Source organism: Setaria viridis, chromosome 2 (assembly GCF_005286985.2).
Source record: "Setaria viridis chromosome 2, Setaria_viridis_v4.0, whole genome shotgun sequence".
NCBI classification, from domain to species: domain Eukaryota; kingdom Viridiplantae; phylum Streptophyta; class Magnoliopsida; order Poales; family Poaceae; genus Setaria; species Setaria viridis.
In genome coordinates, this window is record NC_048264.2 from 4595847 (window position 1) to 4610984 (window position 15138).

General features: G+C 40.0%; 1 protein-coding gene across 1 annotated transcript; it reads left to right on the forward strand.

Moving 5' to 3' along the window:
- The first annotated feature begins 7733 nt into the window (after nt 1–7733).
- Nucleotides 7734–14679, forward strand: LOC117846394 (wall-associated receptor kinase 4). Its single transcript, XM_072291761.1, has 3 exons — nt 7734–8750; nt 9063–9152; nt 14465–14679. Exons 1-3 carry the CDS (start codon nt 7859–7861, stop codon nt 14677–14679), a joined length of 1197 nt encoding a protein of 398 aa, XP_072147862.1. The 5' UTR covers nt 7734–7858.
- Nucleotides 14680–15138: the final 459 nt, after the last annotated feature.

Here is a 15138-nt window from a genome sequence, read left to right on the forward strand (position 1 = left end):
AAACAATATAATGCACATCCAAAGCAAATAAACCAAATAAAGCTTTTATAACTGCAAGCACCACACGTACGCTAATTCTATGTTTTTCTTCATTATCTCCTTAACACTCAAGACACTTTTACATATTATTCATGTGGAGGATATGAAGATCTAAAAGGACTAGTCGTCGCTCATAGGTGAAGTGCGTGATTTGTGTTCAAACGAGAGTATTGACGAAGATGGGGTATGTCTTTTTTAAAGTGAGAAGGAATTAGGCAAGTACTTGTAGAGGGTGGACGCTATATATGACCAAAACCGAAAAGCACTAAAACAATCCTACGGGATTCCTGCATTTAAATACTTACAAATATAATGTGTACAACACCTACCAACTTTTATTCATAAGTGCCTGGCCACACTTATTTCTCCTACATCTGCCACATGACAGCATGAGTATATAAGTGGCTAGAAGTGGAAGGATAAATGTATAAAATTAGAAAGTTTATGACATAGTCAATTATCTTGAGGGGCTAGAAATAATGGTGTCCAAGTCTATTTCATTATGCATCGTCTTTTCATTATTATTATAACTTTTGCGTTTTCGGGGATCAAGACAATTTTTTCATGTGTTGTATTGTAGTTGTAATTAGTATATATGTAGGATTGGGAGGAATTCGGAAAGTATGTCACGGACACAGAGAATTTTAAAGCAGAGCCAGTATGAGGTGGAGGTGTCAATTATCATTTGCTGACACTAATGCTGTGTTCTACCGACGTCAAAGGCGCTGAATGTTCTTATGGGGAATAGGTCCATCGTGACAGACAGAGAGTTGTTGGATGCAATTGCAATCCAGGTCTACAAGCAACCATGCTTCGGCGTCGAGCGAGCAGCAATCTGGATGCGTTCCCGTCCGGCACGCCAGCAGCCACGAACCCGTGACTGCACCGTTGGACAAAGGAGGGGTGCAGGCGAAATGCCGCGGTGTACTCTTTACTTGACCATTCCAGTTAGCAATGAGTATTGCATCCGCGGTTGAATGCACGCACACGCTGTGGCTTGGTGCATGATGTCGTTGTTATTATTATTATTACTACTCCTGCTATATGCCTGCATAAAGAATGAAGCTGAATGTATTCGACTCATCACAACTGATTTTGGGAATACTTTTTATTATACTGATTTTGGGAATACTTAGCTAGGATTTGACATATTATTGTTATTACACTCTTGCTTCTGATACTCAGCTCGTGGGGGAGTTGTGGTTGCCTGGCATACTGATGTCTGGGCTGCCACGAATGTGTCTCTCAACTCGGCGTATGCACAGGAAGTAGTTCGGTCTTCAGGTCATAAAAAAAGAGCAACCATTTCGGATCGGACTGCATGCATTATCTCTTGGTGAAAGCTAGCTTGAGTTAGTTTCTTTTCTCCCACATTGTCTGTCACATGGCAACGTGTTCGGATTATTAGGTTCGCCCTAGCTAACTTATTTGTTTTATTGTTGTGAAGCACATTATTCCACTGAGTTGATCATCAGTGCATAGCAGTATAGCACCAGGACGCGCCTGATCAGTATCTACCAGTTGTGATGACCGTGTGATAACACTAATAGTTCGCTAACATTTCTATAAGCACGTTGCATCTACGATGGAACAACTATCGACATTAATAGAGAAATTCATCCTCAAGTTATGCCATTCACAAAAGAAATATCAAATAACATACTATATGCCACATAATCTCTCTATTTTTGTTGAAATCAGCAGCACTACGTGGTAGAAATTGTTGAGTTCATCTTCAAAGCCAACAGGTGCGTTCATTTCAAGAAGGTTCAAGGAAGGCTGACTGCGTAATCTCTAGCAGAAAGGGCTTGTGCCAACAAGATTCCTTCCATCATCTTCACCAGTTCATAAGACAATGACGATGCCAAGAAAGTGCCAAAGAGGCCCTTGCACCTGAACCTGCATGGTCCTGCTGCCTGCTCCCAAACCAAAACTACTGCAATTGTGAAAAACATGGCACGTCCTGGTTTCATTTATACGCGACATCACCATCACCTTTTAAAGCAGTATAATGAGCAAGCAGTCACTCATTCAGAGGTGAAGTGTGCGACTTTGTGTTAAAGTGAGAGTATTGATGAAGACGCATGTGGTACATTTTAAGACAGAGGGGATTAGGAAAGTACACTGTTGCATAGTTAATTGTAGGATGGAATTTATATATAGCCTTTGGAAATAGTTCAAAGGCTAAGGAAATCCTGCATTTAAATAGTTCAAGAAGTCCATTACAAGATCTCTGCTCTTTCGGGAATGTATTTTGTTAGTCCATGCTTCTGACGAAACTCAGGCACAAAAGACAGGCGTCCATATGCACAGGAATAATTTGCTATAGCTTTTTAGTTCAGAAACCACGCATGCTGATAGCTCATTGCTAACTGTGTATTGTTAGGCTTCGGAGGCATGAGGATCATGCAGCGCTGCTTGAGTTGCAGGCTAAGTTCCTTTTTCGTCTTTACGTCTTATGGCCAGAAGGAAGATGGTATGATATTGGCAGTGCTTGATTGAAGGGGGTGATCATCAACTTATCGTACAATGTGTCACTAGATGGAAAGGTTTCCAAAAGAGTTTAAATAGATAGCCAGCATGACTAGCATATTCAAGGTCATGTTTGGTTCTCTTGTTGCTTACTGAGCAAACCTTAGGGAGAAATGCAGATTTGGATCGTCATGTCTGTATCACTTGCTATGGGAAAGCAGAACAAATTTGTTGTTTACTAGCTAGAGATCACCCCTTGAAACTGGAATAACATTTCCCTAACAAGCTTGCCCTATCGTATATTTCACGGCAGTGAACCACCAAGGAAATTACTTTCCTATTTTCGACGGGCATGTGGACCTGAGCATCACTACTACAGAAAATAGTTTTAGGCACGTCTGGTTTTCTAAGGCGAATGAGGAGTTTACACCAGTCTAATAACACATGGAGCCGCGCCGTAGCACCTGAAAATGGGTTTGTAGTGGTGGACCACTAACCGAAACATCACCCGCCATCCCTAGAAATAAGCATGCCCAAATGCGGGCAGAGGGGAAACCGGGGGGGGGGGGGGTGTTTGCATTCTAGGAGCGGAAAATATAGGGGTTGATGATGGCACCCGTCCCTAAAAATGACTAGAAACTTTTTCAAATGATCTCGGTTGAAGACAAACTATATATGAAATTATAGAGCTCAAAGAGGCACAAACTTTACAGTTAAAAACTTTTCATTGGAGATAGTTTAGTAGTCCAATATTCATTATAAGATCATAGATTTTGAGATCTATAATTTTTTTAGTTTTCCAAATGACTTTGGATGCAGACAAGCTCTATATCAAAGTTGTAGTGTTCAAAAAGTCTAAAATTTTATAGTTAACACATTTTTCAGTTAATGTTGTTTAAATATGCAATATAAATTTCAACTACATATAAACTTATATAAGCACTAGATTATGTAGATATACTTATAATAGAGCTAACATTATCGATATAAATTAAACTTTCTACCATCCCTAAAAATGGTTCTGCAAATAAATCCGTACCTTATTTTTCATATGATCTCAAATGAAGATGAATTTTATATGAAAATTGTGGAGCTCGACAAGATCAAAAATTTGTATTGGGTAACTTCTTTCTTTAGCATAGTTTAATTCTCCAAAAATTTGTTATATGTAAGCTCACAAAAGAAACACATCCCACCAAATCATCTATCCACACCTTCCAAACCAAGCTCTCCCATTGGCCAAACTTCTCCTGCGCTGCCTAATCTCTTCCTTTCAAGCCCTTATTCTTTTCACGCGTCCTGCGTTGCCTCTCCTTGCTCGGTCTTCTCTAGCAGAAGAGATTCTTGTATCATTTTCCTTCATCTTCTCTAGCAGCGAAAAGGAGAGGGCCAGAGGGGCGATAGCGCGGAGGCCCAGCTCCGGCGGCAGCGTCAGTGCACATGATGGGACGACCATGCATGTCAACAGAAGGAGATACAATAAAAGTTTGTGTCCAAAAGAATAGCGACATTGACATATATAGGCTTGAAGCATATTGTGTTCATCTACTATCCTTGGTCGCTAAATCTATGTGTACTTTAAATTATTAATAATAACCTCCAAGGAACTACACTACAATAAATTCAAGTTACTGTTTTTCATTATTGATGATAAATATTTACTACATACAAATAAAAGGTGTACACGCCATACCAACTTTTATTTCTTCATAAGTGCCTGGCAATTATTTCTCCTTTGTCTGCCACATGACGGCTTGAGTATATAAGTGTGGCTAGAAGTGAAGGATAAATACATAAAACCAGAAAAATTTACAACATATCAATTATCTTGAGGGGCTAGAAACAATGGTGTCCAAGCCGATTTCCTTATGCATTTTTTTCCTTTCTTACAAATTTTATGTTTTCGGGGATCAAGGCAAAATTATTTCATATGTTTGTATTGTAGTAGTAATTAATATGTAGGATTGGGAGGAATTAGGAAAGTATGTCGCGGGCACAAAGGATTGGAAAGCAGAGCCAGGATGAGCCGGAGGTGTCAATTATCATTTGGTGGCACTAATGCTGTGTTCTACCGACGTCAAATGTGCCGAATGTTCTCATGGGGGAAGAGTCCCAGTCGGATGCAATTGCAATCTAGGCCTACGAGAAGCTACCGGTGTCGAGCGGATGCTTCCCGTTCCGCGCGCCTGCAACCACGAGGCTTCCCGTTTCGCGCGCCTGCAGCCACGAGGCTGCGACTGCACTGTTGGGCTAACCATTCCAGGTAGCAACAGGTATTGCATTCGCGGTTGAACGCGCGCGCACATAGAGACATGTGCCGTGCTGCGATGCCTGCAAGAAGAGTCAGGCTGATGAAGAATATGGTCAAGTCATCTCTATTGATTTTGGGAATGCCAGGATCTGAGACAAATTATTGTTACTATACTCCTGCATGCTTCTAATAGTCGTAGGAGAATCGTGGTTTCCTGGCGTTCTGATGTCTCTGTTCTGCCATGAATGTGTCTGTCAAGTCTCAACGAAGATGACGCTTCTTGCTGATCACTTTTATTAATTGGTGTGTAATAACCACAGTATGCAATGGCCCCAACACAACAATGAACATGAATAGGCCGAGTTCGGCTGGGCTGCATTGATCCGTGGCTACGTACTCTGTCTCTGTGGTGATTTATTTTAACATGAATTACAAGGCCGCTGACAGAAACAACACCACACTGAACAGACGCTCAATGGGGCAGTTCAAACAACACCTCAGGTCGGTGTCTGGCTACAGAATATCAGCTAATAGCAGATGAACAAAATTATCATTAGCAGCTAATAATCATTTGAAGCTACATAAAATCAATAATGACACTAATAGCAGAAAAACCATTATATATTACTACTCCCTCCGTCCCAAATTATTAGTCGTTTTGGTTTTTTAGATTCATAGATTTAATTTGTTATGCATCTAGTTATATATTAATTATGTCTACATGCATAGTAAAAGATATGGACCTAGAAAAAATAAACAACTAATAATTTGGGACGGAGGGAGTATACGATAAACAGCTGCGTGAGCTTACCCCCGACACTCGTTCCCTCATTGTCATTCTCGGCGCAGGCTGCTGCAGCCCCATGCAGCCACATGAACAGTTTATATGTCCTGATTTCATTTATACGCAACATCACCATCACCTTTCAGAGCAATATAATGCACATCCAAAGAAAATAGATCAAATAAAGCATTTATATCTTTATTAAAAACTCTGTTGTCCTTGTTCCATCTCGAAGGAGCTTGGAAATGTCGAGCTCATTTGGTGTTACATGCAACTGGTGTCAAACTATGTGAAATTAAGTCAGGCTGAAGGACCGGAACGGTCGATCAGAGGGGGTGGATGGGGACCTTTAATATATGTGGTACCCATCACTCGTCAATTCAATAGGATGTCCTGCTCATCAATTTACATTAAAAACTCTGTTGTCCTTGTTCCATCTCGAAGGAGCCTGGAAATTTCGAGCTCATTTGGTGTTACGTGTAATTGGTGTCAAACTACGTGAAATTAGGTCAACCGGAACGGAGGGAATATTCCTCCTAGATGCGGGTCAGCAACACATGCTACTTCTATCTTTTCTAATCATCTCCTTAACGTTCAAGACACTATAATAATATCTTATCCATGTGGAGGATATATATGAAAAGGTAAAATGACTAGTCGGTCGTTCAATGTGGATTGTGTGACTTGTGTTCAAATGAGTGTATTGATCTGAATACGTTTGTTGAAGAGTTAGGGAATAAGGTAAGTACCGTTGTAGTTGTTGGGTAGACATATATGGTAAAACCTGAAGGCCACAAAAACAATCCCATGGGACTCCTGCATTTAAATACTCCAAGAAATCCGTTACAAGATCTGTGTTCTTTGGGGGAAGTATTCTATTAGGCCTAAACATATTACAATTTTAGACCATTACTCACGCATAAAAGACAGGCGCCAGCAACGCCCATTGGAGTTTGCTATAGCATTTTATTTCAGAAATAAACCACACATGCTGATACCTCGTAGCAAACTGTGTATTGTTTGGGTCGGGAGGCACCAGGATTATGCACTTCCGTGTCAATTTCATGCCAAGTTCCTTTTATTCTTAATGCATAGCCTAGCTAGCTTCAACTCCCCAGAAAATGATGACATTCTGTAATTGAAGGGGTGATCATCAACATCAACCTATTGTACCAGCATGTGCCATTCGATGGAAAGGTTCGAAAAGAGTTTGAATAGATTACATGACTACCAGTTACAACTTAGGTCATGTTTGGTTCTCTTATGACTGCCTTACCAAGAAACCCTCATGGAGAAATGCAGATTTGGATCCTGTCTGCATCGCTGCCTTTATATACAAGCAGAACAAATTTGTTGCCTAGCTACTAGATTGCTACTGGAGAAACGGAAGCAATTTTTTCATGCTGAGCTATATCCCTGTCGGTTCACGGCAGGGAAATTACTTTTCCTATTTCTCTGTCGGTCCTGCCTTTTTCCCTGATGATTCTAGAAAAGGCTAACTGTTAGAGAAATTGCCGTTTTATTTCCACTAGTTAGAAAAGGCTAAAATAAGCTTCGAAAAATGGCCTTAATAGAATAATAGTTGCCTAGCTATGGTTTTGAACAATTATCCATGTCTCTCTCAAGGGAAGACACACATCTACGAATTATCTGTTTCTAGCTAATTACTATTGGTCGACCATATCTATAGAAATCCGTACAGATTATCAGTATTATCACACAGGAAAAATATTTGTATGTCAACTAAAGTGGTCCTTTTGCATAACCTCGACTCTCTATATTTTTATATAACTTGTACATCGATGCATTTGTAAATCGGAGCCACATTGTCAAACGATGACAATTTGCGCAGCCGGCAGGCCGGCAAATTGACCGTAGGCGCATTGTCCTGCACGCCGCCGGCCGGTTGTACCAACCACAGGGGACACAGGAAGCACAGATTCAAAACTTGAAGGAGTTCCTTGGACGACGTTGGGTGAACGATGCTCAGCAAATGATGGTGATCAAGAAGACGGACTACGATCGAGTGACTCTGACAGGATTGTTGTCATCCGTTTCGATGTCATCGATGCGAACAATTCTTTTTATTGATGTAGACGATAATGTTGTTAATAATTTTGTTCATATGAATACACATATGCCGTCCACCGTCCGATAGCAACATACTACAATGGCCACTGGAGAAGATGCAGGTAGCCGCTGCATCTGCTATTTAAACGCGGGGAACCCTGTCTAGCTCCCAATGGTCAACTAACTAATAAGCAAAAGCTTAACTGGGTACTGAACGTGATCAAGCCAACTACTAACCAACAATGTCGCCGGCGCTGTCCCTGCTGCCTGCGCTGCTTCTGGCGGCGGCGACGGCAGCCGCCGCGGAGCCCGAATGCCCAACAAAGTGCGGCGACGTGGACATCCCCTACCCGTTCGGCATCGGCCCCGGCTGCTCCCGCAGCAAGGGCTTCGAGATCTCCTGCATCAACAACGGCACCACGGCGGCGCTCCGCTCGGCCACGCATACCATCCCGGTGACCAGCCTGTCGGTGGCGCCGCTGCCGGAGGCCAGGGTGATGCTACCGGTGGCCTACAAGTGCTACAGCCCGGACGGCTACTCCGTCAAATATTCCAACGGGCATGTGGACCTGAGCGCGCACGGCGTGTACCGCATCTCCGACGCCCGGAACATGTTCGTGGTGCTCGGGTGCAACACCGGGGCCTTCACCATGAACTCCGGCGTCGACGACGGCGACGTCGGCCGCTACCGCTACCAGTACTACATGGGCTGCTTCACCTACTGCAGAGGCCCCGGGAGCCCCAGGGACGGCAGGTGCGCCAGCGTCGGCTGCTGCCACGTCGACATCCCGCCGGGCCTCACCGACAACGCCGTCTACTTCGAGCAATGGCCGCACAACGGCATGGAGCACAGCCCCTGCGACATTGCCTTCCTCGTCGACAAGGATGGCTACGAATTCCGGGCGTCCGACCTGCACATGGACGTGAGCCGGAGCAGCATGCCGGTGTGGCTGGACTGGGCCATCCGCGAGGACGACGACGCCCTGTCCTGCGCGGCCGCGAAGGGAAGTGCGGGGTACGCCTGCGTCGGTGTCAACAGTGAGTGCGTCGACTCCGTCAACGGGCCTGGTTACTTCTGCAGATGCAAGCAAGGCTTCGAGGGCAACCCTTACAAAGATGAAGACGGATGCACCGGTAAGTAGCTGTTCCATATTTATTCTTTCAAGTTTCAAGCTTGTTATTATATATCCTAAATCAAATTCCTGTTTAATTCTGGTGCTCCGGTGGAAATTTGTAGTAGATGTGATTATTATTTCAATGGATGAATAAAAGCTTCTTTTATATTGAAAAAGGGTGGTTCAGAGAAGTTTGTATGAAAAGTGAAATAATATATGAAGTCCATGCTCGTAACTCTGTAGACCATCATCCATACATCATCTTTCATAAGTATTGGAGCATTATTTTCGTTATCTATTCTAACATGGAGCACCATTGCATTTGCATCAGATTATTCTGAAGTAATAGAGAGTCGTGCGGTTGGACTCGAGGAGGAACTTGTTGCACGGGACGAACAGAGCCCTCATGAGGTTGAACAAGGCAAGCATCTAACATGTTAATCCCATATGATGCAATATGTCATATATGTTTGACGCAAATATTGTTGCAGTGTACACAGTAGATATATCTGCTATTGTGCATCTGCATTGTAGTTGCATTTAGGTTTAGGCTTAGCTAGTGTGGATTATCCTTGTTGCACAGCCTTCCTTGGCATGCTGGAAATTCACACTCCATGTTTTACCTTACCTTACCTAGTAATAATGGTTATGCCAATCGTAGAAATTTTTAAAAAAAATCATGTTGCCTGAAATATGGATGACTTAGATGGAATTGGTACAAACATGGTTGAGAGCTAGATGCATGAGGCTCTGACCCAAACAAAAGATATTCTATCGTAATATCAAACGACGTACGAGAATAAGTGCATCCAGTGTAGAATCCATATGAAATGAAGGAAATAGATAACGGCAGTACGAACATCAACACATGTTATGGTAGGACAGAGTTCGAATTAAATCCATCAAGAAGCATGTGCAGCAGTGATATTAACCAAAATTAATCAATATTATAGTAAAGCCCATACAGATTATAAACATAAGATAATAGCATGGATATGCTGACAATTGGATTCTCAGCCACGCAAGGATTACCCTGCTAGTTACAAATGCTTAACCAATGTCAAAAAGGTGAACTTGCCGTGGTTTTATTCTGATGATGCTAGCTCCTTTCATTTTATAATAATGATTAAATGCTTTATGCTTGTAACACCTTAATTTTCATCATTTTGCAAGTTAATAAAAATTAGTTAGAACTTTTCTCTAGATTTTGTTTGAGTTCGTTTAAGGCCTTAAGGATTCTTTGTGAATTTATTAAAATCTTTTTTCTAAAATTAACTTAATGAACCATAGGTTTATGTGTGTTGCATTCATGCTGGTTGTATTTCTTATTCTGCCGGCAACACACGAGCAGATCACACCGAAGGGTCAAGAAGATAAGCTATTTTTGCAGTTTAGCCCTCGAAGAAATAGGAAATCCCGATAGAAAATTTGTGTCTTGTAAGTTTTGCAAAAAGGTCCTCAAAAAGTTTAGATTTTTTGTGGTTCAGGCTGTCTTTAAGCTTTTGCACGTTAGCCCTCGAGTTTCTACGAAATTAGGTTTAGGTCCTCGATTTCTTGAAGTTAAGCCCCTGAAAGTTTAGTTTGCTTGCAGTTATGCCCCTGAAACTTGTTTAGCTCATATATTTTGCGTTTTAACTCCGTTTTGAGTTATTCTTTTGCTCACGCGTTCGTCTTAACGTGTATATTAGTTTTTTTACCGCTTTTCAGTACTATTTATGATGATTGGTGTACTGTTATTAATTTAATTCATTTGTTTGCTTGTATGTGCGTGCTCTGGATGTATCCTTTGGATGATTGTCATGAGTAGAACGAACATACCCTGAGGACATTTAAGAGTAAGGAGATGGAGACATTCTGAGCAGCAGCGGTACTGTGGATAAAGGCAAGTTGTGTCCTTGATCACATTTTGTCCTATACAACATTTATATACGAAACATATGCTATGCATGCTTGAGTCTTAATTTGATGGGTCCTAATTAAGGATTAACCTAGTTTCCATATTATCCCTTGTCAACCTAGGTTCTACTTTATTGTTGGGTAGCTATGCTAGTTGGTATACCTGGTTTATGGTGGGAAGTAATGAACAATGATGAACTTGATTTATTTCTGCTACGAACCTTGTTAATTACAACCACTCACATGCCTTAATTGGAACATGGAGTGACCACCCAGGAAAACAGTACAACCGTAAGACCAACGGGCTCTGGTCTTGGCTTACTAATTAGAGACTCTTGTTTTTGGTGGTCTTACCGAAAGGGCAAGAAGGGATCTTGTGATGGGGTATTGCTCAGCTCCTTTGTGTGGTATTCTCTTTGTAGATACTCACCTTAGGGGAGGGTTATGCACATGCAACAATCGAAACTTTAGTGGACTACTACTCACTGGGGAATCTTTGTAAAGGCCTCGTAGCATCCCTATACAGTCACACCTCTAAGTGCCTACTTTTGCACAGCATGGTTGGGTCTAAAGTTCTCTTGAACTTTTACACGACTTATCGTCAAAGTGTACAACCTCTGCAGAGTGTAAAACTGGTATATCAGCCGTGCTCACGGTCAAGAATGGCCTGGACCCTACCATGATAATTGAACTTGAAGAATGATTAACATGTGTTTTATTTATGTTCGTGATGTACTCTTGCTCTTATACTTAATTGGGTGGTATAAACTTAAATTCTAGTAAATAGCTTACTAATAAAACTTGACCAACATTAAAAGTGCTTAAATGCAGTAAACCAATCAACTATTCCTTGACTTGGCCTTACACTACACATTTTCCCACACTTGCTAAGTACCAACTATAAGTGTACTCAGACTTACTATATCTATTGTTCCGTACAAGACAAATCTATTGAAGACTTTGAAGTTTTGCTATGCGTACGTTTCTCCAGTCAACGCCTGTGGAGTTGTTGGAGATCCGGTGCTTATACTAGAGATTTTTATCTCATTTTGTGTTATGTAATCTATGTAACTCTCTCTTTACGTTATAAAGTATTTTTGATATTTACTGAAATCATCGTATGTGTGAAACTTGATCCTGGCACACATATGATAGTTATCTGGCTTTGCCTTTAAAACCGAGTGTGATAATACTAGATTCAAATGCAAGCGTGTAGCCTTCATCCTTGAATCTATCATTGGTTATAGTGTGGAGTAAATATTCTTGCGAGTACATATTCATCCTCATTTAATTTGCTTTTGTTAAAAAAATTCAGGCGAGGAGCAAGCCTATGGTTACTTTTACCCCACTGAAATTGGTGATGCTTAGAGGTGCTCATACTACACTAGCCTCAAGTAAACTTCTATATATGTCGGTAAATGGAACAACCAGGCGTTTGGTTCTCTTGAAGATTCTCATTGCAGTGTACTGAAAGTTTGCTTAGCTGGTGGACCATGTTAGTTTGTGAAGCTCATGAACCTGGTTGCAATAACTAAGACATGTAATAACTAAGTTATGTTTGGTTTGTAATCAAGTAATGGTTAAGACATGTAATAACTAAGTTTGGTTTTATTATTTAACCTTATGCGAAATTGTATGTTGTGATGATGATGTTTGTACGATACATGTGCAATAATTATTTTCCTATAAATTACCACAGTACATATATATCAGAGATCCCAGATTTTATTTAACTGAACTAATTCCAAGCTATAATGCCATTATAGAATATAGATAAGAAAGATATGAGTTGTGCCTTTGGATGTTGTGTTAAAATAAGATTATGAAAATACACAAGCTAGTCAACTCAAACTAGCTTAGAATTTGGGATAACATTATACAAAGACAATGATATGCATGGTTATATCTTAGAATTTGGGATAACATTGAAGTTAATGTAGCAGAGGCATTACTTCCACTCCTAGCACAAGGTCGCAGGTCATGCAATAAGAAGAGAATTATTTCCCTGGAGTAAGAACGATGAAACCTAGTACGATAAAATAAATAACTAGTTTCATGCCAGCGTGGTATAGCTTATAACTAGTATTGAAAAGGCTTCTTCTCTCCATAATACGTGCGGGTAGTAATCTTCAATATGATCTCCTGTGTTATAGTGATGGAACCATCAGAAGTTGGGACTTTATGGTTCATGGACTTTGATTCAGAAACAGTATTGGCAAATTTGTGAAGCCTAAATATAGATGCCACCAAAACCATGATTATACAATCAATTTAGAGATAATATGACCAGGTCGACCTCCAAATTCAAACTATTGTACTATACTATAAGATATAATATGACCATGAAGGAATGATTATTAAGATGATGGTGGATATATGCTTATATGGCTAGACTATTTTGATAGAACTTAAATATATTTGACAGGGGAATGACGTAAATAACTATAGGTTGGGTCGATAATCAAAATTAATGAACAACAGGATGATTGTTTAACTCACTTTGAACAATCTTTACATTGCCATTTCATTCCAGAGCTTCAACTCAGCATACCCCCCCCCCCCCCAATCTGTTAGGATTTCAAATGGAAAGAATTTATGTCCATTTTCCATATACAAAATGGGTGGATATAATGTTTGATGTGTGGGAAGTGGTTATAGTGAATTCTTCTAATTAGTAAATTATCAAAGGGAAAATGAACTCATCCAACTTGTTAAGCACAACAACCTTCCATTTTTCAACACCTGGCCATAGCTAAGGGGTTAAAATGGGTGGATGGTTACTTTGATTTGGATTCCGATATGGATAGTATTAGATAAAAGTACGCGCATATAGTTTAGTCAATGGATATCGATTAAATACACAACGAGCTATATAGATATTTTTTCCAGCTACTAAGTAAAAGAAGCAGATACAAAAAGATTTATCCATTGCTTCAAAGTATGCATTTTATATTAAGCATTAAGTTAACATTATCAAAAAGAAATTAAAACACAAATTTTACACAATTATCTCAAATTAAAAAAATAAAATGTTGACTAATCTAAGCATTTGCATCTTTTTATTTATTTAGATTTTTAACAGTATTTAGTTAGATAGGATTCAAATATGTTATATTAGATTCGATAAAAAATTTTACAATATTTTAGTTATTTTTATTTTAGATTTTCTTTTATAGACTTTACTTGTATTTTTTGTATGTTTAAGCAAAGTCAATTTTCATTATAATATTTTTAAATTTATTTTATAATTTTTTAGCATTAATAAAATCTTGAATTTTATTTTTCTAGCTATCTTTTTATAATTGAGCTGCATGACCCAAATACCGGTGATATGGGGTCTATTATTCACATAGAATCCAATACATAATCGGATATATATCCATCTCATATGCATATTAGATATCCGATCTTGAGTACCCATATTTAGATATAATATGTACTGAATATTTAATATCTGGATGCAGATGCAGACTACCAACAAAGCACTTATATATATCTAGGTAGAGAGGATGGAGATGAACACTACTATAGATTGAATATCATCCTGCAGACTTGCTCTCTCATCAAGGCGGACATGATGGTTAAGATGGGCACCACGAGGGAGAAGATGATGTTGATCCTCCTGCTGTTTGTTTGTTGTCCTCCTCATCGCCTCACGTAAGTTATACAGTTGATCCGGTTATCATCATCGAACAGCTAGTTAGCATCTTCGTCCTTCATTTCTCTTATGTTGTATGATTAATTAAATGCAATCACAATAAAAAGCAAATTAAATAGCAATCCAACTAAATAGCAAGTTATTCCTGCATGGATGCATATGGTATAGATGTGATGCAGATGAGGAGGACAGCATGGGGGCGGCAGCTGATGAAGATCCTTGCAAGAACTTTCCAGTCGCGTGCTATATAAAGTGCCTGCGGCCTGGCGGTTGCAACAAGTGCTGCAAGGCTGCAGGCTTCCTCCGCGGGGAGTGCGTTGGGTGGGACTGCTACTGCTGCCGAGGGGAGGCCTCAGACGTAATAGCTACTGCTAGACCTCCTGCTGTGAACTAGAATATATAAAGATATACTTATTACTAGTAATATAATAATCAATCGCCAAATGAACATTCATTCTTAGCGCATTGCATATATATCCTTGGCCACCAAATCTCCGTGCACTCTGAATTATTAATAAAAGCCTCTAATAAACTAAAGTAAATTCAAGTACTTCGTTCTCGTTATTGGCAAAGATCCATACAAAAGTACACAACACCAACCAAACAAACTTTTCTTCATGAGCGTGACTGATGACCATATTTGTTTCTCCTACATCGATGTCATGGTCGACGATATGAGTATATAAGTGGATCGGAGGTGAAGGATAAATGTAAAACTCGAATGTGTGCAAAACAATCAATTATCTCGAGTGGCAAGTGATAATGGTGTATGTTCAAGCCCATTTTTATTATGATTCCTCTTATTTCTTACACTCATGATTTCAGGGAGACAAAGTTGTTTCATGTGTTATGT

Bases quoted from the DNA above. Each gene is read 5' to 3' on its own strand.
- LOC117846394 (XM_072291761.1), top strand. From the start codon at position 7,859: ATGTCGCCGGCGCTGTCCCTGCTGCCTGCGCTGCTTCTGGCGGCGGCG. The intron at 8,751-9,062 runs GTAAGTAGCTGT...CATTTGCATCAG, and splicing joins AGATGAAGACGGATGCACCG to ATTATTCTGAAGTAATAGAG. The intron at 9,153-14,464 runs GCAAGCATCTAA...GATGTGATGCAG, and splicing joins CCCTCATGAGGTTGAACAAG to ATGAGGAGGACAGCATGGGG.